Source organism: Lytechinus pictus, chromosome 8, assembly GCF_037042905.1.
Source record: "Lytechinus pictus isolate F3 Inbred chromosome 8, Lp3.0, whole genome shotgun sequence".
NCBI classification, from domain to species: Eukaryota; Metazoa; Echinodermata; class Echinoidea; order Temnopleuroida; family Toxopneustidae; genus Lytechinus; species Lytechinus pictus.
In genome coordinates, this window is record NC_087252.1 from 16,516,405 (window position 1) to 16,543,067 (window position 26,663).

A 26,663-nucleotide genomic window follows, 5' to 3' on the forward strand; every position below is an offset into this window, starting at 1 on the left:
CTCAGCTGAGCGAGGTATATCTTGGTTTATATTCAGAATCCATTAACACACACAAACTAAAGATTGATTTACACGCGAGTAGAGACGGCTACTAACCATTTGAAGATTAAAGGTGATGCGATCTACAAAAGAACACAATTTTGGCGTAGTCGGCCCAATAAAACAGGACATAAGCAATGTTGAAGCCCATGATTTGGGCAACACTGTACAAAGGTTACAAATCTATCATTTCAGAACAAGTTTACATAAATAGCAATTTAGGTAACCGGAGATGACACTAAAAATTGATAAAAAGAATCTAAAAATCATCTAGGAATTACCTTTTTCCTACATAAAAATGCTTTTTTCCATGGCTGAAAATATGTTGAAAAGGTCCGCATTCATATAGTCTGAAAAATGGCATCCTTGTTTAACAGTTGTAGAAATTCTACTCAACAGAACTAGTTGGCAGTTCTGTAGAATAGACAAATGTTAGGTTTATTTTGTACTTCTCCTCTATTCATTTAAGACATTGTTGAAGTTATATATCTTTCAAAAGATATTTAATTCATTTGATACAAATGCAACTTTTCTACACTAAATAGTAGTCTTTCAAAGACAGTCAAAGAAAATATAGGAGACAGAACAAACACAAACATACAAATCACAGTAACTGGTGAATTTGGTCGAGGTTTAGGTAAAGGAACATGTTCAGGCAAGGGTGCGTTTCACAAAAATAGCAAACACACACATATTTAGCACATAATCCGTATGGTTGTAGGGCGTGTCCTCTGACCAATGCGGTGATGCATTGTATACCACATGCAACCAAACATACTAGTACTAGTGCGATTTTTAGTCTGACTTGACTCTTTCTGAAATGCTTCCTAAGACAGTTTTGAATTAAATCGTCAGCTCGTCAAATTCACCAAAATGCTTGAATATGATTGGCAGAGAAATACTGGTGGGTGTTTCATAAAGGCTGTTGGTTAAGTTCAGAGCGGCTTTATGAGCAACCGGTGACCCTTTCCTAGGAACTATAAAACCAACACCAATGAAAATTTGTTGTGTCATTTGCTACAAGAAAGGATCAGCAGTTCTTTGTAAAGCCGCTCTGAACTCACAAACAGCTTTATGAAATATCGTCCTGGTTTCTGAATGTTACTATGGCAACAGCCAAGGATGACCAACATGTCTGCGCTATTTACCTTCTTGAATGGTGCCCGAGGCCAGCTCGCACAAAGCCTAACAATTGATGCATGGACTGACCACATGTACAATCGACGTTAGATCAATTGCTATTAAGCTCCATGTGACAATGCACTGGGGGTGTTTTACTAGTTGAGTGTGACTAAACGCGGACACACACATGTATAACTGCAATCTTATTGATTTAATATGCAGGAGTGCTAATCCCCTTGAGCATGTTTTGACCATTTCGGTGATGCCTTTCACACTACATGAAAGTGGGGATTTAAGTGCAACTCTTACTCTAAAAGTCACATTCAAACCCTTGTGAAACACCCCCTAGATGACACTAACTATGCTGACCCTTTCCCCAACCTGCATGGCCAGGCACTCATAACACAAAACCTTGTGATTGGTGGCAGAACAAAAACCATCAAAAGCAATTGTATCAACAATCACAAAGCTCTGAGGGCCAAGGTCCTCGATGCACCCAACATACAGACAAGAACAACTGTTGTCGAAGCCAATAATCAAAAGCCACAAATGATACAATGGCCAACATTCAAAAGGGATACTCTGTAATAACTTTAACATTCAAATCAAGCTAAATTTGTACAAATTTACACCACACTTCCAAGTCACTTTCAGTCACCCATAATGTACATGAAACTTGAGGTTTGCTTGGTTATCAAGTAATTTCAGCACAGCTCAAAAATAAATAATGTTGTAAATTATTCTCTTAATATGCATTCATTGTCCCATTTGACAAAAGGGAGATGCAGACCATCGATATAAAACCCTGGATAGAGCTCGTTGTGTACTGTTGCACACACAGCCTTGAAGCTAGAGGAGAAATACTCCATGACACAATTAACAGTATATGGGGCTACACCAACATGCAAGAAACAACATGTGCTTTGAAGAAGTCTGCCTTATCCAGCCTTCTAGTTGTTCCACAATTAGCACAGTAGAAGCATTTCATTTCCAGACTACAACATGCAAAGTATGAATTATTGATGTCTTCCAGGGGAGTGTTTCACAAAGATTTAAGCCTGACTTTTTTTTAAAGTCGCACTTAAATTTCAGTTGCGTAAGGTATATAACGCAACACCGCATATCCATCAATTAGATTATGTTTTAAATAAAATGTGCACATTGGCATTTATGCTGGACTCTAGGTCACACCATCTTTGTTAAACACCCCCAAGTAGAATTCCGCCTGGAATTCAACAGATTAATGCGGTCCATGGAGATTGGACTTGTGTAGATTCAGTGTATACTAATATGCCATCCATACAAGTATACTTAGCACCGAAGCAGATTTGGTATCAGGTCTATCATCTGAGTTACGCGAGCCCGTTTTTGGATTCATCAAGTCCAGAGATGCGATGTGACACAAGGAGGTTAGAAGGGCAGGACCAAGTCTTTGAATCAGATACACAATTCCAAACCACGTCGTAGAACCACAAAACCAGACTTGATTCCGTTGTCTGCCCAGAGAAATCCAATGTCTGCTCATGAGTAAATCAGCACAGGAATATTACCAGGTCCAGCATTGGTAAGATTTAGACCATAATAGGGTCTAGAACTTGGGAGACACTCCAGTTATTGGACCTATTAATAATGTGTCATCAGAAGTCTCTATTAAAGTAGGCCAGAGTCTGGATAAAGAGCTCTAGATATAAACCAGTTCCATCAATAAAGACCCACCAGTAGGTCCAAGTTGCTATATAGAGGTCCATATATAGACCACTTCAGGGACCCATCATTATAAGACTCTTAGTAGGCCAGCCATAAGAGCAGCACTTAGTCCAGCAGTGGCTGGAACAGTCACAATCCATGCTACGATGATGTTAGCAAACAGACGCCATTCTACCGTTGCTGCGGCTCTCACTTTACCTATAGCCACTACTGATCCAACCTTACAATGCGTTGTACTGACTGGTATACCAATGTTAGACGCTAGAAGAACGGTAGCGGCGGCTCCTAGTTCTATACTGAAACCACTGCAATGAAAAAGAACAAAATAAAATATTAAATCAAAATACATGTAGGAGTATGCTTTCAGGTAATTAAAGTATGATGTTGTCATATCAGGGAGGGAAGCTTTAGAAAATACCCTTCCTGGTATGACTATCACAACAACTCCATCAACAATATAAAACAGAAAAGAACGGAAATAGAGACAGTAATTCATAAAATTACCTTGACACTTCTTTTATTACGCGAAGGCGCCCCCATGCGCTGACAAGAATCGCACAGGCACATGACAATGTTAATAAAGTCTCAAAGCGCTTTGCAGAAACACATAGTGACGACCTAACAGTTCCGATATTCCAGTGGTGCTATAAAAAAAACATTTCATCAACATTTTTGTCTGACAAGTTTTCAGATTTAACTTTCCTTGATTTTGATTGGCTAAGAAGCACTGTTACTATGGTAGCTGTCTGATAATAATGAGACATGCTGGATAAAACTTTCCAATAAGTCCATTTATGAAACCCTCCAGTGGCCCGTTTCATAGACTTACAACTGTTGTAACTTTGCCATCACGGCAACTACCATGGTAACCTTGATTATGATTGGCTGCTGAGCCCTGTTACCATGGAAGTTGCCATAATGGCAAAGTTACAACAGTTGCAAGTCCTTTATGAAATGGGCCCAAGATGTCCAACAGTTTTGTAACAACCACTGAAACCACTTTAGAGGATGATTGAATACTGACGGATGACTCTCGTACAAGAGGACATAGCATGAAACTAAGGAAGCAGAGATGCAGATCTGCCGTTCGCCAAAATTCATTCTCATTGAGGGGCTGCAATAATTGGAATTCCCTGCCTGAGTCAGTTGTAAGTGCAACTAGTCTAAATCAGTTCAAATCCAGACTTGACAAATTTTGGCACAACCATCCTCTGAAGTACAGACCTTACCAAAGATAAGAAACTCAACGAGGGGCACATAAGCATATTGCTTTACGTCTCAACATCCAAGTAAGTAATTAACTAATTCATTTTGTTGTTGTCAACTGTCAATACCTAAATAACAAATATATATGATAATGAATAATTTAGGAATATACAATGGTGCTCATAAGTTAGTGAACCCCACCAGAAAATGAACATATTCAAAGTGTTCAAGTTCTGCCATGTTTTAGATAAATATTCATATTGTGAAGTCAGGTAGTAAAATGTTACATTCAATGAAGTTTATTTCTCTGGGGTTGCTGAACATCGTAGTGTTGTTGTCTACATTCAACACTCGGCATGAAGGAATGCATTTTGTGGTGAGGTTCACTAACTTAACAGCGCTACTGTATAACTTGTTGCTATGGTTACCTTGATGGTGTCATTGGCGTAAGGTTAGATCCTACTGTCTCAATGACCCTCCGTCCCAACAACCATAGACCAATGGTTATCCCTGCACCTCCATAGACAAGGATCCAGACTGGAGTTCCAGACTTTTGTTCCACGTTACCATTTGAATAGATAGCCCACAGTGCTACCAGTGGACCGATGGCATTACTGTTCAAAAGAGGAACAAATAAAAATGAACTTAATGATAAATACCAGTTGTGGTAACGATCTCAAAATGAGTTCGAACAGAATCCAATGAAACGACCACCAAAGTGTTTGTATGTATAAATGAATAAAAAAAAAAAAAAGTGCCAAATGGCTCTAGAAAAAATGTGTTACTGCGGAGAAATAAGCAAAATAAGCACGGAATTCCATAAAATGTCAGGTATACAACAAAAAAAAAAGAATACTGTCCCCCATATGCATTTCCGCGTTTATACCGATCATCATAATTATTGGTTTTCAGCAAATAAAAGATTTCATGATCTTACAAAGCTTAGTTTGATGTATATGGCGGCATTTAAATGTGATTTTAAAGACTTTGTCAAACTTACTTTAATCATTACTGTTGAAAAGAGAACAGGAAGGGCAAATTAACTTTGAACAAGAAATTAAAGATTCTGATATGCCTGTAATCCAATGTGCTATTTGAGGCAACTTAAACCCGCAAAGCCACATGGACTTTCCATATGTTTTCTCATTTAATTTTTGTTTATATACATATTTAGGGAAAGTGATTTACTGTTTAAACAAGTGGAATGCCTCTGGCCGTCTCACCTGCATCACGCGATTCAATATAGCAGCAGTGCTGATTTTGAAAACTACTATAACTCGCACAAGATGTTCAGTGATACTTGGTTACTCTTATTTCCACGTTTTATGAACTAGACCAATACACTTATAGAGATATGATGGCAATTCAACAAATACCCCCAACGTGGCCAAAGTTCTTTGACCTTACATGACCTTTGACCTTGATCATGTGACCTGAAACTCGCACAGGATGTTCAGTGATACTTGATTACTATTATGTCCAAGTTTTATGAACTAGACCAACACACTTTCAAATTTATGGCTGTAATTCAACAAATACCCCAATTTGGCCAAAGTTCATTGACCCTAAATGACCTTTGACCTTGATCATGTGACCTGAAACTTGCACAGGATGTTCAGTAATACTTGATTACTATTATGTCCAAGTTTCATGAATCAGATCCATAAACTTTCAAAGTTATGATGGTAATTCAACAGATACCCCCAATTTGGCCAAAGTTCATTGACCCTAAATGACCTTTGACCTTGGTCATGTGATGTGAAACTCATGCAGGATGTTTAGTGATACTTGATTAACCTTATGTATAAGTTTCATGAACTAGGTCCATATATTTTCTAAGTTATGATGACATTTCAAAAACTTAACCTTAGGTTAAGATTTTGATGTTGATTCCCCCAACATGGTCTAAGTTCATTGACCCTAAATGACCTTTGACCTTGGTCATGTGACATGAAACTCAGGCAGGATGTTCAGTAATACTTGATTAACCTTATGGCCAAGTTTCATGAACTAGGTCCATATACTTTCTAAGTTATGCTGTCATTTCAAAAACTTAACCTCAGGTTAAGATTTGGTGTTGACGCCGCCGCCGCCGTCGCCGCCGCCGTCGCCGCCGCCGTCGCCGTCGGAAAAGCGGCGCCTATAGTCTCACTCTGCTATGCAGGTGAGACAAAAAATGGCCTGTTCTGTTTTCTCACAACCTGTAAATTCATTTCAAACTTTATCTTATATGGGAATTCTGTTTTGCAAGAGGAAATGTACACTGCTAACACATGAATTCCATTTTGCAAACTTGAATTCAACGAGTTCTTACATGAAAGGTAAAGAACAAAACGGATTTTCAGTTTTGATTTACTGGTAAACAGAAAATCACTGTCCCTTATAAAATCATCTTGGCAATTAATGTGATCAGTATCTTATTACAGATAACTTAGTGCAAGGATCTAGAAATGAAAACAAGTTTTATCCAGATTGTTACCTCACGTCATTGCCACCATGGGCAAATGAAGCGAAGACGGCTGATAAAATCTGAAGTGGAGTACATAACTTGGCGACTACAGGATGGTCTTTGATGTTCTTCCAGGCTTCAGATTCTTTCTTGCTCTCTCTTCCTTTGATGGAATCCCTGTTTATCAGCTGTTTCCATTTACCAGTATTCAGCTTACCAAAGCGGGTGCAGTGCTTGGGGTCGGGAGAGCTGTTCATCGACGACACACCTGAAATGAAAATAAAAGAATTTTCATTTACAAATGCAATAACACATAATATAAAGCACTACAAAGTGATAGGGAGTCCTCCAAAAAGCAAAGAGCTTGTTAGGGCTCCATACAAGTTGCAATCCTCCTGCACAAACAACAGACAACCAAGGGAGGGAAATAAAGTAAGAGGGGAAAGGAAAAGGGTATACATATTATGGAGAGTGCACAGAGAGTGACACAGGATGAGAGAATGAATGTATATGAACAGATGTAGCCACTCTTAACCACTTGACTGCGTAGCACGTAATATTACGTGCTGGGCGAGTGTATGATCCGTGCTGGGCACGTAATATTACGTGCTTGACCTATCTTCTGTTTGAGGCGTCAGCACCGTGCTGTTAATACCCCTACGATGAAAACAGCGCATGTATATCAAATTTTAGACTATGGTCACCAGATGGCGCTTTTCCACAAAAGTTATTGAAACTTTTGCAGTGATTTATAAATGTTCGTATTCACTTTTCCAAAGTGATAGTGTACGGCGCTCAGTTCAAAATGGCGACTCGCAGTGGAGAAGTGAATCAGAAGGATTTTGACGAAACTTTAGACGATAGGAGTAATAAATATAGTGAAAGATCTGTGTCGGAAGGGGAAAATGATTTTTTTGTATGGATATTGGAAATAGTGATGAGGAAAGTGATGTGACTATTTACAATTTTTCCCCCAAGTTGCTGTCGGTAGTAGTCCCAAATAGATCTAACTTGTTAATCCCATTCAGTAGCACCAGGGGGGTCAGTGCGCATTACAGCCTATAGCAGTCAAGTGGTTAAGGATTAGAAAAAAAAATGAGTATTTGTCAATTTGATATATATAATGTGATGCAAGATCCCTAACTTACCTGAACTTAACATGCTATCTTGTTCAACAGGAGAGGGCTCCGTACCATTCTCTTCCTTCATCTTCCCGTCCACTATATCAACATCGATACCTTCATCAGACAGGGGAACTATAGAAAAATATCAAAAATAAATAGATTGATAAATAAACGTAACACTAAATTAGTCTTTGTTTGGTGATACAGCATATATGCCCTAGCTCCTGTCTTGATGTCTCAGAGGGCATAAGGTTACATTTAGAGAGGCAAGTGTATTCTGGTTCAGAATAGTATAAAAATAATGATTGGAGTTTAGTTTTGGAGGTTAGGTTTTATGTTTGGCTTTACCGTGCAGATTTTCCATCGGAGCAATTGTCGCCAGAGCACATATCATGGAACCCCTCTTTTCGTTCTTTCATAAAAAGCCTGGGTCATATTTAGAATTTAAAACGAACCCGACATATTTCAACACTACATATCAAACCAACTGCATTAAAAACAAACACAATTCTCTACGTCAGATGTGGAACTTCTGCATCATAATATCAATATTGGTGATTATTTCTGTGTCTTGTTTTCTCATTTTTTCCCCTGTTCATTCATCTTCAATGCCGAAAAAAAAAAAAAAAAAACGAGCTACGGTATATATCATCACAAGCATACATACATGTAGCAGCTGCTATGAAATAATCATTGCACGATTTAACAACACAAGTTCCCTATACATGTAAATGTAAACAAATACTTGCTCTTTGGAGCTGTCTCAATGATCTTCAAATAAAAGAATCAACCATCGGCAGTTACTTTTATGTTTTACCAACAGATCTATCGAGTAGATTCTTTGAAGAGCCTACATTTTATAAGATAAGCTTTATAGGATTTTGCCGACAAGTATGATATCTTCATAAACAAACATTTGTTCTTGGGCTTTACAAATACATGTAAAAGAATGTTCAGACAGGAATGACTGAGTGACGAAGTGGGTCACGTTATGATTGTAATTTAATGATGTCACACTAATAAATACTTTAATCTTATCATATGTAAACAGTTCAAGTGGGTTTGATGTACATAACCAAAATGCTGGATTCTGTATCAGTACGTATCTAAAACAAACTTAAATATAAACATTGCAGTCGCATAAAAATATATATAATAACCTACATGTAGTTGTTTCAGAAAGGTTGCCTTTAGGGGTCTAACTCCATGAATGTTCTAAAGAACAATTGTATTTGTTTACAATGAGAGCATGAATTTTACATTATAATAAATATCATTAAAATTTTATTTCCAATAAAGTTTCTGGATAATTTATGAAAAACTCATTCTTTCCATACATAGGACACTTTTTACATGTACATAAACACGAAACCCTGTGTTTGAGAAACCATTGCCAAGTGTATTATGGGTCTGTTGTATTAACAGATTAGGGCTTTTCTTTCTAACTTCCACTTACTTTTGACATCGGTGTCCAATTTGACTTCCTGTAGATCATCATCATAACTGGATGTCTCGGATAAAACTAGAAACAAAATGAGAAAAAAATAACCTCATTAATACTGTATCATAGGTTACTCATGAGAGCACGCACAATTTGAAAATAAACCAACTCTTACAAGAGAAACATCATAAATCCTTTATTTTGAAATGATCCCATTCATCTTCTTATTGCACTTGAAGTGGTGTCTTTTATTATCTAATATCCATAGAGTACAGATTTTCTCATTCAAATTTTAAATTGTTAGATGGCTTGGTCTCTTCACCAAGGCTGATTCATTGCATTTATTAAAGCACTATAAAAGCGTTTTCTTTTTAAATGAGCAAATCCATCTTTCAAAATGATTTAAAACATTTTAAAACAGGAAGTAAAAAATATTAATCACAAAAAATGACCACGTATTTTGTACAGCATTTTTCAATACAATCGTGCTGCAAATTGGCGACAAACACTCTGGTTCGCTTATACTGGAGCTACAGCGTGATAGCTCAGTTGGTAGAGTAGGGGTCTCAGATTCCGGTGACACGGGTTCGAATCCCACTTGGTGCGCTAGTGCCCTTTGGCAAGGCATTTATCCTCTTTTACCAGGTTCCTTGGAGAGGACCTTAAGCCATCTGTCCTCTGGTTGCTTTCTTACAAGCATTCATGCTTACTTAGCAATCGGCTAAAAAAATCAACCATTAAACTAGCAAATTTAACACAAAGCTTTATAGCAATCATGGAAGCATATCCTTGACGATTGATTGCATCGACTACAATGTACAATCAAACGTGAGAATAAAGCATGCAATCAATCGCCATTAAACCTTTGTGTTACATTGTCCTTGGGACTGATACTAACCTTGCAGTTCTTTTCTCCACCTTGGTACGAAGACGAAGAAGACGATGAGACCGGTGACGATACCAACCCCAAAACTAAGGATCATTACACCCCAGACTGGGATAACATGAAGATAAAGCACTGTATAAATAAAAACAAAGAAATTATACTTTAATATCAAATGGATTGTTTACCAAGATTGGCTTAATCAATGGGATTGTTTACCAAGATTGGTTTAATCAATGGGATTGCTTACCAAGATTGGTTTAATCAATGGGATTGATCAATAATGACCAATAATTGGTTAAATCAATGGGATTGTTTACTAAGATTGGTTTAATCAATGGGATTGATCAATAATGACCGAGATTGGTTTAATCAATGGGATTGTTTACCAAGATTGGTTTAATCAATGGGATTGATCAATAATGACCGAGATTGGATTAATCAATGGGATTGTTTACCAAGGTTGGTTTAATCAATCAAGATTGGTTTAATCAATGGGATTGATCAATAATGACCAATAATTGGTTTAATCAATGGGATTGTTTACCAAGATTGGTTTAATCAATGGGATTGTTTACTAAGATTGGTTTAATCAATCAAGATTGGTTTAATCAATGGGATTGATCAATAATGACCGAGATTGGTTTAATCAATGGGATTGTTTACCAAGATTGGTTTAATCAATGGGATTGTTTACCAAGGTTGGTTTAATCAATCAAGATTGGTTTAATCAATGGGATTGTTTACCAAGATTGGTTTAATCAATGGGATTGATCAATAATGACCAATAATTGGTTTAATCAATGGGATTGTTTACTAAGATTGGTTTAATCAATGGGATTGATCAATAATGACCGAGATTGGTTTAATCAATGGGATTGTTTACCAAGGTTGGTTTAATCAATCAAGATTGGTTTAATCAATGGGATTGATCAATAATGACCAATAATTGGTTTAATCAATGGGATTGTTTACCAACATTGGTTTAATCAATGGGATTGTTTACTAAGATTGGTTTAATCAAGCAAGATTGGTTTAATCAATGGGATTGATCAATAATGACCAAGATTGGTTTAATCAATGGGATTGTTTACCGAGATTGCTTAAATCAATGGGATTGTTTAATAATGACAAGGATTACTTGGAGATAAGAGGAACTATTAAATTGTGGCTCAGATAGAAAAGCAGCTGAGGTATGACAAGAGTTATTAAGAGACTTACATTTTACTCTATTTCATCATAGGAAATACATGACGGCAAAGGGCAATTTTGACCTCATTACAGCCCAAAATCATCCTAAAAATTCCCCAAGACTGCATGCTTCGGGATAACCATCTTTTTTGTGAGTCTCCCGAAGATCTGTCTCTCCCAATATTCAATAACGTTTAGAGAATCAATATTCTACATTCTTGTTGCAAAATAATTATTTTTTTATCAATAAGATCTGCATAATATTGCTCATTGGACAAAAATTTTAACCCTTAGTAATCGCCATGTGAAGGAAAAACAATAGCTTATAAAAATGAAATAGTGCTTCTTACTCTGCTTCATTTATTTTTACAGGGCAAGTACTTACTTAGTTAATATAAAGACATTATTATCTCAAAACAAAACAAACATTGATTATTTAATTTTATATAATTTCACTATCTGTACATCTCTACGTGTATGAATACTCATTAGACTGTCCTGATTCATATGCCCTACTTAAATGTGAGAAAAAAAAAGAATATTATAAAATGTGGGGATTATTGTACACAAAATTTGCAGTTTTCTATAGCCAAAAGTGCAGGGTTTATTCCAAGACATTGGCCTTTGCTGACTTCAATCACTGACTGGCCTCAATGCAACCTTTTACTGGCCATGGATATTTTTCAGCCAATTTTGTCTTTCTTTTTATGTGGTAAAATAAAAATGCACCCTTTTGAAACATGGCCTAACCTACCGGGTATATCAAAATTAAAAGCCTAAAAATGTATGACGAAAAATTAAAAATTTAACTCTCGGCAGATCGGTGATATTCTTGGATTATGTAATTGATGCTAATTTCAGGAGTATAAGACCTCACAGAAATGTATACTGGAGTATCTAGTGGTATGAAAACAACTTACTTTCTGGACCATCGATGAAGATTGAGATACAGTTAATAACAAGAACCAAAGCATAGAAGAATGGAAGGACACGTAGACCTGGCTCTAGTGGATTATCCTGAAATAAATGAAAATAATTTAAAATGTTTAAAGTCTGGGTTTCACTACCCTATTCAAGTTATAGAATAATGATATTTGATTATTGTGCCATCATCATTGTCTGTCAAAAATGATACCCCTTGCTCAGTTCAGAGAAAGCAAAAGAGAAAGAGAGACAAAGAAAGAGAGGGGGAAAGGGGCACAGAGAGAAAAAAACAAATGCATCACACATAGATTAAGAAAAGATGTAAGATTATAAATAGAAATAATAATGATCAATAAATAATAGAAGTAGTAATAATAATAAAGTATACATGTACCTGTAATAATAATAATAATATTGTGTAATGCAGTCTATCTAAAAACATTCTGTTCTGAGGCACAAAAAATATAGAAATCATCTCCTATAACCAGAATGATACAACCTTGACACAATGTACAAGTATGTACAGTAGATTGCTTATCAATCAGAAAATATCAATAAAAAAAAATAAAAATAAAAAAAAATAAACCATGTCACATAAAAAATGTGGGTGTGTTATAAGGACAAAGTTGGGGGAGTTGAAGGATTTCCACCTAAAGACCCATCATCAAATTATTGATTTTGAAAGAACCAAGATTACATACGTGTATACCAAAATGACAACTTTCTGCTTTGATAGCAAATGCATTTCCAAATAACAAGGTTACATATATTATGTAGGCCTACAAGTCAACTGAGGTCTGGTGTACACATGCATTACGTGCATGTATCAGGTCGATGATACTATAGTATTACAAGTATGTAAACAAATCTTGGTCTATATGACGTCGTGTGACGCAGTTATTGACCAATGATACCACTGTAAACAGTTAACAAGCCATGAACTTTTATGAGCTTCATGTAAATGTGACTCCACAGGGCTCTTAAAGTGCACATTACCAGCAACACCCCCCCCCCCCCTTCATCCCCAGTTTGCCCCACTCATTCTTGATTCTAAAGAGCTGAAGTAAAAAAAAATCATCATTTTCTGAAAGATATATAAGGAAACCTGATCAAAACTTTGCAGAAATAAAAGATATACCGGAATAATTCATTGTACTCTAAAGACCAGCTACTTATACTGTACTTGAGACATATTGTTCAGTTGACACCGTGAACACTAGAAATAAGTAACAATGCTAATTTATTTACATGACTGAGTAATTTCTGTGAACACTGTTTGGGTTTGATGAACTCAATTAGAGATACATGTAAGGGGATTCAAGATTTCAAAATTCCTCAATATTCCACTTTGCAATTAAGAACTTAAAGGAGAATGAAACTCTTGGAGCAAGTTAGCTTTTGTGAAAGCAGAAAAATCAAAGAATAAGATCAACAACAGTTTGAGTAAAATAGGACTAGCAATAAAAGAGTTATGAGCATTTGAATGTCGAGATCACTGATGCTATGGAGATCCTCCCATTGGCAATGCGACCAAGATCTATGATGTCACAGATGAACAACTCTCCCCTTTTGGACACTGAAAATATACCCCAAAACATCTCTTTTTGCTCATTCTAATCATATGACAAACGATTCATCAATGGTATAATGTTGTGAAACCTCTGTACTTGTCCTCTCATAAAGAGAACACCTCACCTTGTGATAGACTCTATAAAAGTGAGAATATAAGTGAAATAAGTACTAAAGTAATGAGGGAGTTGTACGTGTGTGACATCACAGATCTTGGTCGCAATGCCAATGAGAGGAACTACATGGCATTAGTAATCTCAATATTCAAATGCTCATAACTTTCTTATTATTCATTAAATCTTCCTCAAACTTTCAACAATATGTTTCGTTGATTTTTCCCTTTGATATGGATTCAGCTGGTTTCAAGGGTTTCATTCTCCTTTAAACAGTAGCATTCCATGATAAAACCCTGATTGCATCATTTTCTGTACGCAGGCTGGATGAGGACGCATCAGGCCCATGTGTAGCCATCTTAACTTGCATTGGCTTTGCTAATCTGGGACTTCATCTATCTGGTTCCCGTTGCCATTTCTGCACTTAAAGGCAAGTTCATTCCTAAGAAATATTTTTTTGTAAAATAGCAGAAAAAAAACCCAAAAAATATTGGTTAACATTTGAGTAAATTCCATTGAAGATTAAGTTATTAAATCAAAAACTTAAAAATTATAATAACATTCTCAATCCAGGACTGATTTTCTGCAAACCTTCACCAATAATTTTTCATTATTTTTTTCTCGTATTTTCACAAAATTTTCTTAAGGATGAACTTCCCTTCACAAATGACAGTTCGGTGTTACAGAGAATGATGCACTTTGTTTTCTTGCACCAATAGGGCGGTATATATCAGCACAACTTCCTTAAGGGCGACATGACATGTTTATGCACAAGTGTGAATTCTCGTACGAGCAGTTTGCCGTGTACTGGCGATTCCGTGAAAGCTTACCAGGAGAACGGGCCGTCAGCTGCAGCGTATTTATGATGAATGCTGGTTAATGTAGCCTGCTGGCAAGTATAGCGGCGGGCTTGCGCAAATTGTAATTCCCTGAAGTATGCAAGTATGAAACAGCTTGGTTAAAAAAGATATATCTATAAATATGATTTATTCATTGATCTTTTTGCTGGCTAGTGCATCACGCCGCAACATAATGAAAGACGAGCATGCCAAAAACAAAAAAAACAAAAAAAAAGACCCCCCCCCCAGAAAAAAATAAGAAAACGGAAAAATAAGCACAAGACTTTTTGCTTGAGCATTAACACAGTGTGCCTCAGTCACATTTCCCCTACAACTGCCGTACCGCGAGTCAAAAACAGCAGTTTATTCATATTACCTATAAATGTAAATGTACATGTAGCTGGTACAAAAACTGGTAAAGAACGGCCGTTTTTGACTCGCCATACTACAGCTGCCTTAAAGGACAAGTCCACCCCAAACATTTGTTGATTTAAATAAAAAGAGAAAAATCCAACAAGCATAACACTGAAAATTTCATCAAAATCGGATGTACAGTGTAAAATGAGAAAGTTATGACATTTTAAACTTTCGCTTAATTTCACAAAACAGTTATATGCACATCCTGGTCGGTATGCAAATGAGGAGACTGATGACATCATCCACTCACTATTTCTTTTGTATTTCATTATATGAAATATTCTAATTTTCTCCTCGTTGTCAAGTGAAACAAAGATTTATTCCTCCCTGAACACGTGGAATGAGCATTGTTTTACTATATGGTTCAGTCAAGTTGGTCCTCATTGTCAAATTTGTAAAAAATGAAATATTGTATAATTCAAACAATAAAAAACAAAAGAAATAGTGAGTGATGGACATCATCGACTGTCTCATTTGCATGTCACTGACACGTGTATATCACTATTTTGTGAAAAATAAGCGTAACTTTAAATTGTCATAACTTTCTTATTTTAAATCCAATTTTGATGAAATTGTTTGCGTATTGCTTGTTTGATTTTTCTATATTCATTCAAATCATCATTTTTCTGGGGTGAACTTGACCTTTAAGAGAAATGTGACTGAGGTATAAAACATGGGTTGTGCCTTGGATGAAAAAGAGTGATTCAAGAAAGAGAGATGGGGGGGGGGTAGCATGAAGCAGAACAAAGTGGGAAAAAATCCAGTTGATTCACAGGTGCGCACAATGTTACATAGAAAATTTACAAGGGCATTTTAACAATAGTTCATATCAAACTGATAGAATCTGGTTTTCATCAATATTTGACCTACTATTTAAATACACAATTAGAGCACATGTACCTTCATGTACATGTACTGCAGGTTCAAGGAGAAGCAACAAGAGATTGGCATTTACAAAGGCAAACCATCTAGTTTCAAAGGTCATAGCATTGCTAAGATAGGGAACCTGTACATGAACTACTGTAGCACTGATTGTTGATCAAATGGTACTCTTTGATCAAATTATACATTTGCATAAAATGAAATGAAATAATAAATATGAAATGAAATATTTACAAAAAAAGATTGATAAAAAAATTCAAGGGGGGGGGGGGTCAGAAACAAAAATAGCAAAGGATGGAGGAAGAATAATGTATCTGAAAAAAAAAATGTTTTTGCCAAGAGTCAAGAATTGGAGTCAAATTCATTTTCATACTCTCGAGTTATATTACCGGTATACACATGTATGGAGAGGGAAGTTTTTTTTTTAACTTGTCTGTGTACTTTTGGTCAATTGATTGAAGAGAACTTTCTTGATTAATTATTCTTTTAATTGCGAACCTATATAACAGGGCATTCAAGACAATACATGAAAAAAAGGTGGGAGTCCTTTAGAAGTTCACAAACATACTACATGTACACAAGAATGTGCACTTTGCCTAGTTATAAAAACAATAAAACATGGTACATGTACATTATGCTCAAATTACTGAAGCACATATTAAAAAATATGCCACTATGACATTATTTTCTTTTACTATATTGTAATGAGAACAAAAGCTGATTTATTGAGACATGAATGTTAAACTTTGTCTGCACTAAAATATACTTCATTATTTGATTACCAAAGCAGGCATCGAAGACAAGCTACGCTTATTTTCTTTTACTATATTAATGAGACAGGAATGTTTAACTTTGTCTGCACTAAATACACTTTATTTGATTACCACAGCAGGCATCGAAGACGAGCTACAATAATTTTTTTTTTCTTCCCTATATTGTAATAAGATTTATAAGGAAATTCATGAGACATGAATGTGCTCTAACATGTAGGCATGCAGTATTAAAAAAAAAGTGTACTTTTATTGTGTGATTACCAAATAATGCATCAAAACTATGCTACAATAACATTTTGCCACTGTATTCTAAGCACAGTAGAGGGCGGTTTTATGAGACATATGTTGAGCCAGAAGGTTGGCAGGAGATTGTCTCTCTTCCTTCATGTGACAGCCATGTGTGTGCCAGGCTACCAACCAACCAAACCTAGCAAACGAACAACATGATATAATCAATCCCAATCTCTTCCTGTGATTACACAGTCACACGGATCAACAAATTGCAAATAAGATCAATTCAACTCCGCCCCCCACACACACACATACAGTATGTAGGTCATTGCAAGAAACTAGCGATCAATTTCAAATCTAATTTGCAATTGACTTCTGGGGAGCGTTTCATCAACATTTTCATCCGATCTGACATCTTCCCTGATCTTAATTGGCTGAGAAGCACTGTTCCTATGGTAACTGTTTGATAAAATGGGACTTGTTTTATGTCCTTTCATGAAACGCCCCCTTGTTCTGCATATTGCAACAAGGAGCATAAACTGATTTGCGGCAGTAGCTGAAGTTGATCTATGACCCATTTTAGAATCGCAACAGAAATTTGCAAATTGATTTGCACAGATAATTGCATATACAAGGGGTGAATTTTCTACCAATACTAATTATACAAAATTAGCAACTGATAAAAGACATGTACACACACAATGTGGGGGGGGGGGTATAACACCCCCCCTCAACTTTTAGACATTAATGTAAAATAAAAAGACAGAGGTATATGTAGAGTAAACCAAGATAGAAATTAATAAAAAAGCAATATTTGTGCCCCCCCCCCCCCACAATCATAAAATAATTTCCCAGGGGCCAGTTATGTAAAGTGTTGCCATCAAGCGCAACTAAAAAAAACCAAGCACAATTCCTACACATGTCCATGTATATCCATTGGTTGAAGATCAAATTGCATTTGAGCTTCGCACTTGATTGCAACTCTTGATGCAAAGGGCCCCATATCTTTTACCTATTGACCAGACAAAAGATGCAATCCCAGGGGCGGATCCAGGATTTTCCCAAAAGGGGGGGGGGGGGGTGGCGGCACATTTTCCCCAAGAAAAATCTGACTAGCTGAAAAAAAAGTGTTCACTTTTAAGAGGGGCACACTTCTGTTTTAACAGCATTTTTACTTAAAGGGGAATCCAGCCTTTGACATAAAATGTTGTGTTGGGAAGGAGAAAAATAAATTAAACAGAATGGCGAAAGTTTGAAAGAAATCAGACAAGGGATAAGAAAGTTATAGCTGCTTTTAAATTGAGATCACTAATAGTATGTAGATTTCAAATTGGCAACTGGGTAAGTAAATTATGGCAAGGGGCAAGGACAACTTTCCCATAGGCCATGTACTTTATTATCAGGGATTCGTGGTTTTCTCCTAAGTACCCCTTCCCCTGGGGCAGTAATCTGAATATAATCCAGGTATATTGTTTTATGTCCTCATGATGAAAGAAAAATATAATTTGAAATAAAACTTTTTGGGAAAATGACATTTTAGCCATAATATGTATTGGAGTACATGGAAGAGTAGTCCTTGCCTTACATCACTATGACATCCCATATGCGGCCAATTTGAAGTCTCCATGGGTATAGTGATTACCAATATTTACAACTTTTAAAAAATCATAACTTTCTTGTTGTTTGTCCAATATTGTTCAAACTTTCACCTATCAACTTGTCTGATTTTTCTTTTTCTTATAAAAACAAGTTTTTATTTGGGTTGGATTCCCCTTTAACAAATTTTAATTCTGCCTCTCAAAAGGGAGGGCATGGGCCGGCTTTGCAGTTTGCCCCCCCCCCCCTCCCCCCGGATCTGCCAGTGTGCAATCCATCAATGAAGATTTAAAGGGGATTACCTTTATTAACGTGGAGTTGGTATTTAAAATAAGAGCAGCAAGAAGCGAATGAAACATATCGGGAAACATTTTGCAAAAATCCATTAAAAAATAACAAAATATGACGTCTTTTATCCTTCGCATGTGAATACCACATGATGCTATGTAGGGAAAGCTTACACAACATGTTTATGTGAAAGTGTCACTGCTCATCCTAATGAAAAATGCCACTGGAGAAAGGTTGATCATTCATGAGTAACTGCGAATAGGCTTTTATAATATTGGCATGAATGCTCAATTGGGAAGCAAGAATTGAAAGCAGAAATTCTATACAGTCAATAAAAAAAAAAATGGCAATGGGGGGGGGGGGGCAGGGATGACGAACCTTATTGATGACGATCTTCTTGTAAATGACAAATACTACACATGAAACCAGGCCCGACATCACAGGTGAAAGGAACCAAGATCCAACTAAGAAAAAAAAAATCAAATCATTAATGTCATGATTGTCATCACAATGTTTCTATTTGAGGGGAAAATTCAGCATTCAAAGTGGATTCCTGATTATGATAAATCACAAGGTCTATCGCAACTGTGTACAGTATGTATTCAATGCTTCTTGCTCTATAAAAATATTTTTCAATATTCTTTCAATATTTCATGTACAGTACCTGTCACCATTCTTTGAATCACTATATCCTGTTTCAACCAGAGAACAATAGATTTGGTCCACTGATTCTATTGTTCTCTGGCTGAAACAGGTAATAGTGAGTCAAAGATTGTGATGGGTACTGTAGTGTAGCCGTAGGGCAGATGCACAGAGATTTCTGTGTGCTGTTTCACAATGAAGTTTCCCTCTTCCAAATGTAATTGCATTTAATCTTTATAAAAAAAAAAGTATAATGTAAACATGAGTAATCAATTCCAAAGAAAGATTGCAGAAAGAAATCAAAGTCGTCACACACTTTAATAATGACTTTAAAGGACAAGTCCACCTCAACATAAAGTATATTTGAATAAAAAGAGAAAAATCAAACAAGCACAACACTTAAAAATTTCATCGAAATCGGATGTAAAATAAGAAAGTTATGAAATTTTAAAGTTATGCTCAATTTCACAAAATAGTTTATGCACATCCTGGTCGGTATGCAAATGAGGAGACTGATGACGTCATCCACTATTTCTTTTATATTTTATTATACGAAATATGAAATATTCTAATTTTCTTCTTATTATCAAGTGAAACAACATTAATTCCTCCCTGAACATGAGGAATTAGCATTGTTTATAAATACTATATGGTTTAGACCGTTCAGTCAAGTTGGTCCTTATTGTCAAATCTGTAAAAAAATGAAATATTGTATAATTCAAACAATAAAAAACAAAAGAAATAGTGAGTGAGGGACATATGATCATCGACTGACTCATTTGCATGTCACTGTGTTGTGCATATCACTGTTTTGTGAAAAATAAGCGAAACTTTAAAATTTAATAACTTTCTTATTTTATGTCCGATTTTGATGAAATTTTCGGCGTTATGCTAGTTAGATTTTTCTTTATTCATTCAAATCTACATTTTTCTGGGGTGGACTTGACCTTTAATAATGACAATTCATGTAATAAATTTATATGAATCGATCCCCCCCCCCCCCCAAACATATCAATCCATACAGTACATTTGTAAATCTCACTGTACTATATTTGAATTTTATCTCCCCTGCCCCCCCCCCCCCAATTTATTTTTTTGGCTTCCCTCTTCCTCATTTCCACCTGACCCTTTCTCCTATATTACAGTAACACGGCCTTTTCCAAGCAATTCCTTCAAACTATTGGCTTCCTTCTACCCCCCCCCCCCTCCTTTCCTCTCTCTCCCAGTATAACATTACCAATAATGCAATACTTCAAACTACATACATGATTGGTCTCCCCCCATCTCCTGTATTGTGTAATGCAGAAACAAAACCAAATTACTTCTAACCAATTGCATCACACTATTGCCCCCCCCCCCTCCTCTCCCTCACTCACACCCCCCCCCCCCCCAATAGTCCCTGTCTTGTCCTTACCAATGAAACCGAATTGTCTCCAAGCAATGCCTTCAAACTGAAAGACAACGAGATGAAATCCCAACATAGCTCCTACTATACTGTGCGTTCCAGAGACCGGCATCTTCAGCCAAGTGGCTAGTAGCAACCAGATACATGCTCCTAAAAAGATATGAAAAATTAATGTACAAGTGGGGTGAAACTTGTATCAGAAGGCCCGATTTCTTGAAAGAGGCACTTTCAATTGTACCATGGTACAATACCATGGTTTGCGCATAGAGAATCCTAAAGGTAAAACCTAGTTCAACTGTTCTGCTCTTTTCACAGCTGTGAACATTGCTGATTCAGCATCTACTGAATAGAGACAAACGGTACAAAGACCCATTCAGTGTAGATTATTGTACATAATTATGCTCATTTCATCACATACACTTTTTTTTTTGAAAAATCCGCTAAAATGCCCACCTTCGGCAAAAAGGGAAGTGGAATAACAAGAATTCTGCATAAAGCCATGGTTTTGTACGATTGAAACCTCTTTTGAGAACCCAGGAGAGAATCAACCCTCTATTTTAATTCTACTCAAGGGGAACTGTTTTTTCATATAGTCTAGCTTGTGATATTGCAGGAAAACAAACTAATAAAGACAGCCTTTTCTACAGTACGACACTCCTTGTGCATTGACTCTTTGAGGTTGATATGTCGCAATATTAATTGAAATTGTTGATAAAACATTACTTTGTGCCGTTGATGAATATTCAATAATACTGGGTATTGCAAGATAAAAATAAAGTCAAATGGAAGTTTGCTCACAATAAAAAAGATATTCGAACATATTAAGAGGTCAGACATAATACAACTAAGGAGTCTGGGCCATACTGTATTACAGCCAGATAAGGGCGATCCAACTTCCCATGTTTTTACCAACTTTTAATTATATCAAAATCACACTGGCCAGTGGTTTGAAGGTGATCTTCATATTTTGGGAACAAATGATAACAAAGAAGGTCTCTGCCGAACTTCATTCAGGCGAGACAATAAGGAAATCAGTCGCTGTGAAATAAAGGTGTTTGTTCAATATGATAGCAAATTGCCAGATCTTGTTTTCTTTTGTGATTTGCAACACTTCAAAAGGTAAAGATCTACAACATACATTTGTATTTGCTTTTGTCTTTTAATACCTTTCTCTTAATATTCACACAAGGAACATTAACAATGGAAGCTCAATGCAATCTTTTTTATGTACTGGTACCCTCATTTTAAATACATCTAGCAATTTTTTTTTATGGATTGATAGCTTTTATCATAAGCCTTTTCCAATAAATCAAATAAACCCTTCATTTTATGGGACTTGACAAATTACCATCTTGATTTCCAAGTTCTTCAAATGATTTCATGAAAACTACAGGCCCTATATTCTTTTGAAATACATTTGTAGGATTTTTGTGTACACTGTACTGGTCTGTACTGTACACTTGAAGCTGATAATCAAAATTTAATATTTATAGACGTGTCTACTTCAATCTGTTTGAATAAATACAATACCTAATATCAGTTCTCTCTCCCTCTCATTTTCAGTATGTATTTTTAAATTTAAAACTGAAACTGCATTTTGAATTCATTCCCATCTTACTTAACATGAAACTCAAGAAAATTTTCTACAACATGTAATCTCGATATATTATTATGGAGAATTGTGGCTCAGGCTGGGCCCAGTGGATTTTGAAACAGAGATTCATGGATTCAAATACAAGCCAAGGAGTAAGTTTCTTCAGAAAGAAATTTATCAACAATGTGCTGTACTCAACCCATGTGAGGTGAACTCGTGAGCAAATTCCAAGAGTGAACAGCACTGGAACAGCTGCTCGAGCTCAAGCCAGGTGAATAATTATGGAGTGTCTTGAAATAGATTATTTCTCATTTTCTAAATAGATGGAATCATATAAATGCCCATTATCATTATCAATGTCAACAAATAAAACAGACTAATATTCATAATTACAAGGCACTACTAGTATGGGTTCTAATGCATATCATCATTATCAATACATGTACATGTAATGGATGGTAAGACTAATATTAATCTCTTCTTTTTGGTAAAATATTTACTTACCTCCAAGAGCACAAACTTGCCCAAGCATCAAGACTTCTTCCTGGCCTTCATAAAGGCTGACATCAAAGATGCCTTTCCTTATGGTATCCGAGACCTTCGCGCCGAGCAAAACAGCTCCGGCCGTCTCAAAGATAGAGGCTAGAATACACGCCCACGGTAGAGTGAGAACCTTCGCACCAACTGATGTAGCAAAAGAATTTGCAACATCGTTGGCTCCTAACCCACAGGCAAGCATGAATGACATGATGAAGCCGCTGATCAGCATCCATAGAACATCACCATTGCTCACAGAGGGCGCCCCAGTCGTCATGCCCGTCACTCCTGCCATGTCCGTAAATAAGCTTGTACTGGTCTCCATTTTGTTTGGATCTGCAGGGAGAAATAAAAATAAATAAAAGTTTGGTAAAAAAACCTTGAAAAATTGATAAAATTCAAAATCATTATCACTTTTTTTTTATTTTACATGTACAGGTATACAAAACAGGGTTGTCATTCCAGAAAAAAACGAGCTTCTGTACAATTTAAAAAAAAGAGGCACTAGATTTGACTGTTTTATACCATACCACTCTGAAAAGTACCAATCAAACTATCATGAGTACCGTATTCTCCCTTGAAGAGTATGGTAGGCCTAATCAATAAGTCAGTATTAAACTGAAATTGCAATAGGTGACAAGTTCACATTGTAAATTTTGCACCCAGGTTTACGTTTATATTGTTGAATCCCAAGATATTCACGTAAGAGAAAACTTCAAACGAAAATCTAAAAGGCAGTTTGTGAAAATATTTATCAATACTATTCCCCTTCTGGTATTACATGACACACAAAGAAATACAAGTAATAGTACTGATGTAGGCCTAGTCTGGAATTGACAGATAGTCACTTAGTGAGATACTTACACTATTATTATTAAGTAGTCTACTAAGATGTGAACAGAAAATATTATTTAAAAAGAGAAATTAAAAAAAAAGTGCAGTGATGAATACCGTCATCAAAGTTGAATAAAAAGTGCTCACTTCCTCTTCCTCAGAATGAGATTTTAAAATGATCAAGCCAAAGTCAGAGCCCAATGAGCCACCTTACTGAACAGGAAAGATCAAAGTCATGTGACTTTGATTCCACCAATCACAATGAATGGAAATACTTTTCATCCAACTTTCTCTCGAAAGGACTACCCATCAAGCCCAGGTAGGCTAGACCTAATGAAAGTCGAAAACCAGGCCAGGGGCCAGGGTCAGGCAAATAGGCCTACATCTCATAAGAATATTTTCTGCACTGCAGAGGACAGAGGATGGCTTTCACACTTTAAAGTTTAATAAGGGATGCTCCGGGCTGAAAATAACATGATTTAAACAGATGAAGAATAATCAAAATATAAACAAAACACTGAAAATTTTATCCAAATCGGACAACAAATAACAAATGGCATTTTAAAGATATGCATTATTCCGGTGCAACACTTCTAGGCATGTCTTCATGAATATTCAATGAGCAATCATGATGTCATATTCCCACTTGTTCTTTTTTACTTTTGTATTTTAATATGAAATAGTTTAGATCTATTCAAATTTTTTTCTACCAATAACTGAAAAAATTGGACAACTGTGCATTCATTGCTGCAACTATTTAGCATCTAGAGCCACATAATCACAGATGTATGAAAAAATGAAACAATTGATATTTCATGTAGGGCCTAGGCCTAGATCTAGTACTTATTTAATAACATTTAAGAAAAAGGAAAGTAGGGATGTGACATCAGCCCACCTAATGAATATTCATGATGATGTGCAATTGTGCCTCGAGACCTCGACTATAGACATAGTCTAGACCGCCTAACTATTTTCACAAACTAATGCTAATGCCCCCCCCCTCCCCTGGGGGGGGGAGGGGCACTCAAATGTATTGATGTACACACGCCTTGCCAAATTATTTCCAAACACCCCTAAATGACATTTTCTCTGTGTGCAAAATAACCCCCCTAAACAAGTTTTTCGCGGGCTTTATTTACACATTTTTTGGCCTCTAAACAAGTTGTCACCAGAATATGACCCCGGGGAAAAAGCTTGGGGAAAAAAACATATCCTAATCTAGAGTATATTTTTTCCCCTAAGCACATTTGGCTAGTCTTAAAAAAAAGAAAAATAGCTTTGGCCAGTTTGGGAAAAAAACATACCCTAAAATACGTTTGACCCTGCGATTGACCACTGACCACCCTTTTTTTAATCTGTTTTTAATAATACCCTTTTCACGAGTGCATGCGCGGCCGGCGTCCAAAACTAAAAAAACACCCCTTTAAACATGCTTTTTTTCGTCACACGTTTGTACAGCGGTATAATATATATTTCATATCTGACTGCGCCTAATGCCTATTAAGAGTAATGTTAAACTGTGAATGATTGAAATTCAATAACTTAATTGTCATTTGTTATCCGATTTTGATGAAATTTTCAGCATTTTGCTGTGATTTTTCAGCATTTTGCTGTGAATTAATTAGATCTCGATCTACAACAATCTAGATATCTAGGGCCAGGGGCCTAGGCCTAACCAAAAGTTAGATGTAATTTATTTTTTAGCCTGGAGTAGGGCCTAGGCTACCCCTTAGTTTTAATAATATTTTGAAGTCATGTTTAACTTTATATTAGGGCCTAGTCCTAGACCAGAAGGAGGCGCGATTAAGAAGGAGGCACGATAGCTCAGTCGGTAGAGCGGGGGTTTCGGATTCCGGTGACCCGGGTTCGATTCCCAAGTGGTGCGCTAGTGCCCTTTGGTAAGGCATTTATCCTCATTACCAGGCCCCTCGGAGAGGACCTTAAGCTGTCGGTCCCCTGGTTGCTTGCTCACAGGCATTCGTGCTTTCTTCATGTTCTTAGCAGTCAGGTAAAAAACCTCGATATAACATAACATAATTATAAAGACCATCCATGGGCATGGACCATGCGCATGCCATGCCTACTAAGTGCTAAAATAAAATAAAAAGTAAAGTCAAACTTCACAAACTTGGCCTTGGCTTGGGTAGCCAAAAAGAAAAACGAAACAGGATTTTTTTTTATCAGCAGACAGCATGCATAAATTGCATTAACATTACAACATGATCAAAATTAAACAGTTGGATTTTTCATATAGGCCCTATATAAAATGAAAATATTCATAACGAACACACGTCAAATTTGTCAAGCAAAACTTAATAATATCATTCGGCTACACACGAAGTGTGACACGAAACACCAAGTGAACATTTTTAACACGTCGTCGATCGAAGGCAAACTTGCTCGGTTTACTCGACGTCCGCAATTGGAACAACTTTCTTCCCGCGCCCGTTGTCACTCACACATTTTCACAAAATCTCACATTTCTCATTATTCCTTTGCACTGATTAAAACGTACTTTCATTGCATGCAAAATAAAAATATCGCTTTTTACCTTCTGCCAACGATGAGCGAAAGAATCGTCTGGATATTGTTACAAAAAGGTTATCCAAGGGCCCAGATGTGGGGATTTGTTTATCCAAAATTCTCGTAACTCACCGGCTAAATTTCACGCGGGAGATGCCTCGCGAAGATTTCTATTGGACGATGACCGCCGACCGCAGCGCAGGCATTAGGAGTAAGAGAGACTGACGCCTACCACAGTTTATTTTATAATCGTGCGAACAATCTCATAGATGCGTGGAGGATCATGACGCAAAACGAGTTTGGTAACCAGTCTTTCATTCATTCATGCTGCATC

At 36.5% G+C, this 26,663-nt stretch overlaps 1 protein-coding gene across 2 annotated transcripts; it reads right to left on the minus strand.

The window, feature by feature from the left end:
- On the minus strand, positions 1-26,663 carry LOC129266280 (sodium-dependent phosphate transporter 1-B-like). 2 transcript variants are annotated; one of them, XM_064103664.1, is made up of 11 exons: positions 26,358-26,663; positions 22,940-23,308; positions 20,851-20,991; positions 19,173-19,258; positions 12,083-12,179; positions 9,987-10,106; positions 9,104-9,169; positions 7,672-7,779; positions 6,554-6,791; positions 4,503-4,688; positions 1-3,173 (listed from the first exon to the last, which is right to left on the minus strand). In XM_064103664.1, the coding sequence occupies exons 2-11, from the start codon at positions 23,295-23,297 to the stop codon at positions 2,936-2,938; spliced, it is 1,638 nt and encodes a 545-aa protein (XP_063959734.1). In that variant the 5' UTR covers positions 23,298-23,308; positions 26,358-26,663; the 3' UTR covers positions 1-2,935. The 2 variants fall into 2 exon arrangements, with proteins under 2 accessions (XP_063959734.1, XP_063959733.1); XM_064103663.1 differs by having other exon boundaries at positions 26,462-26,556.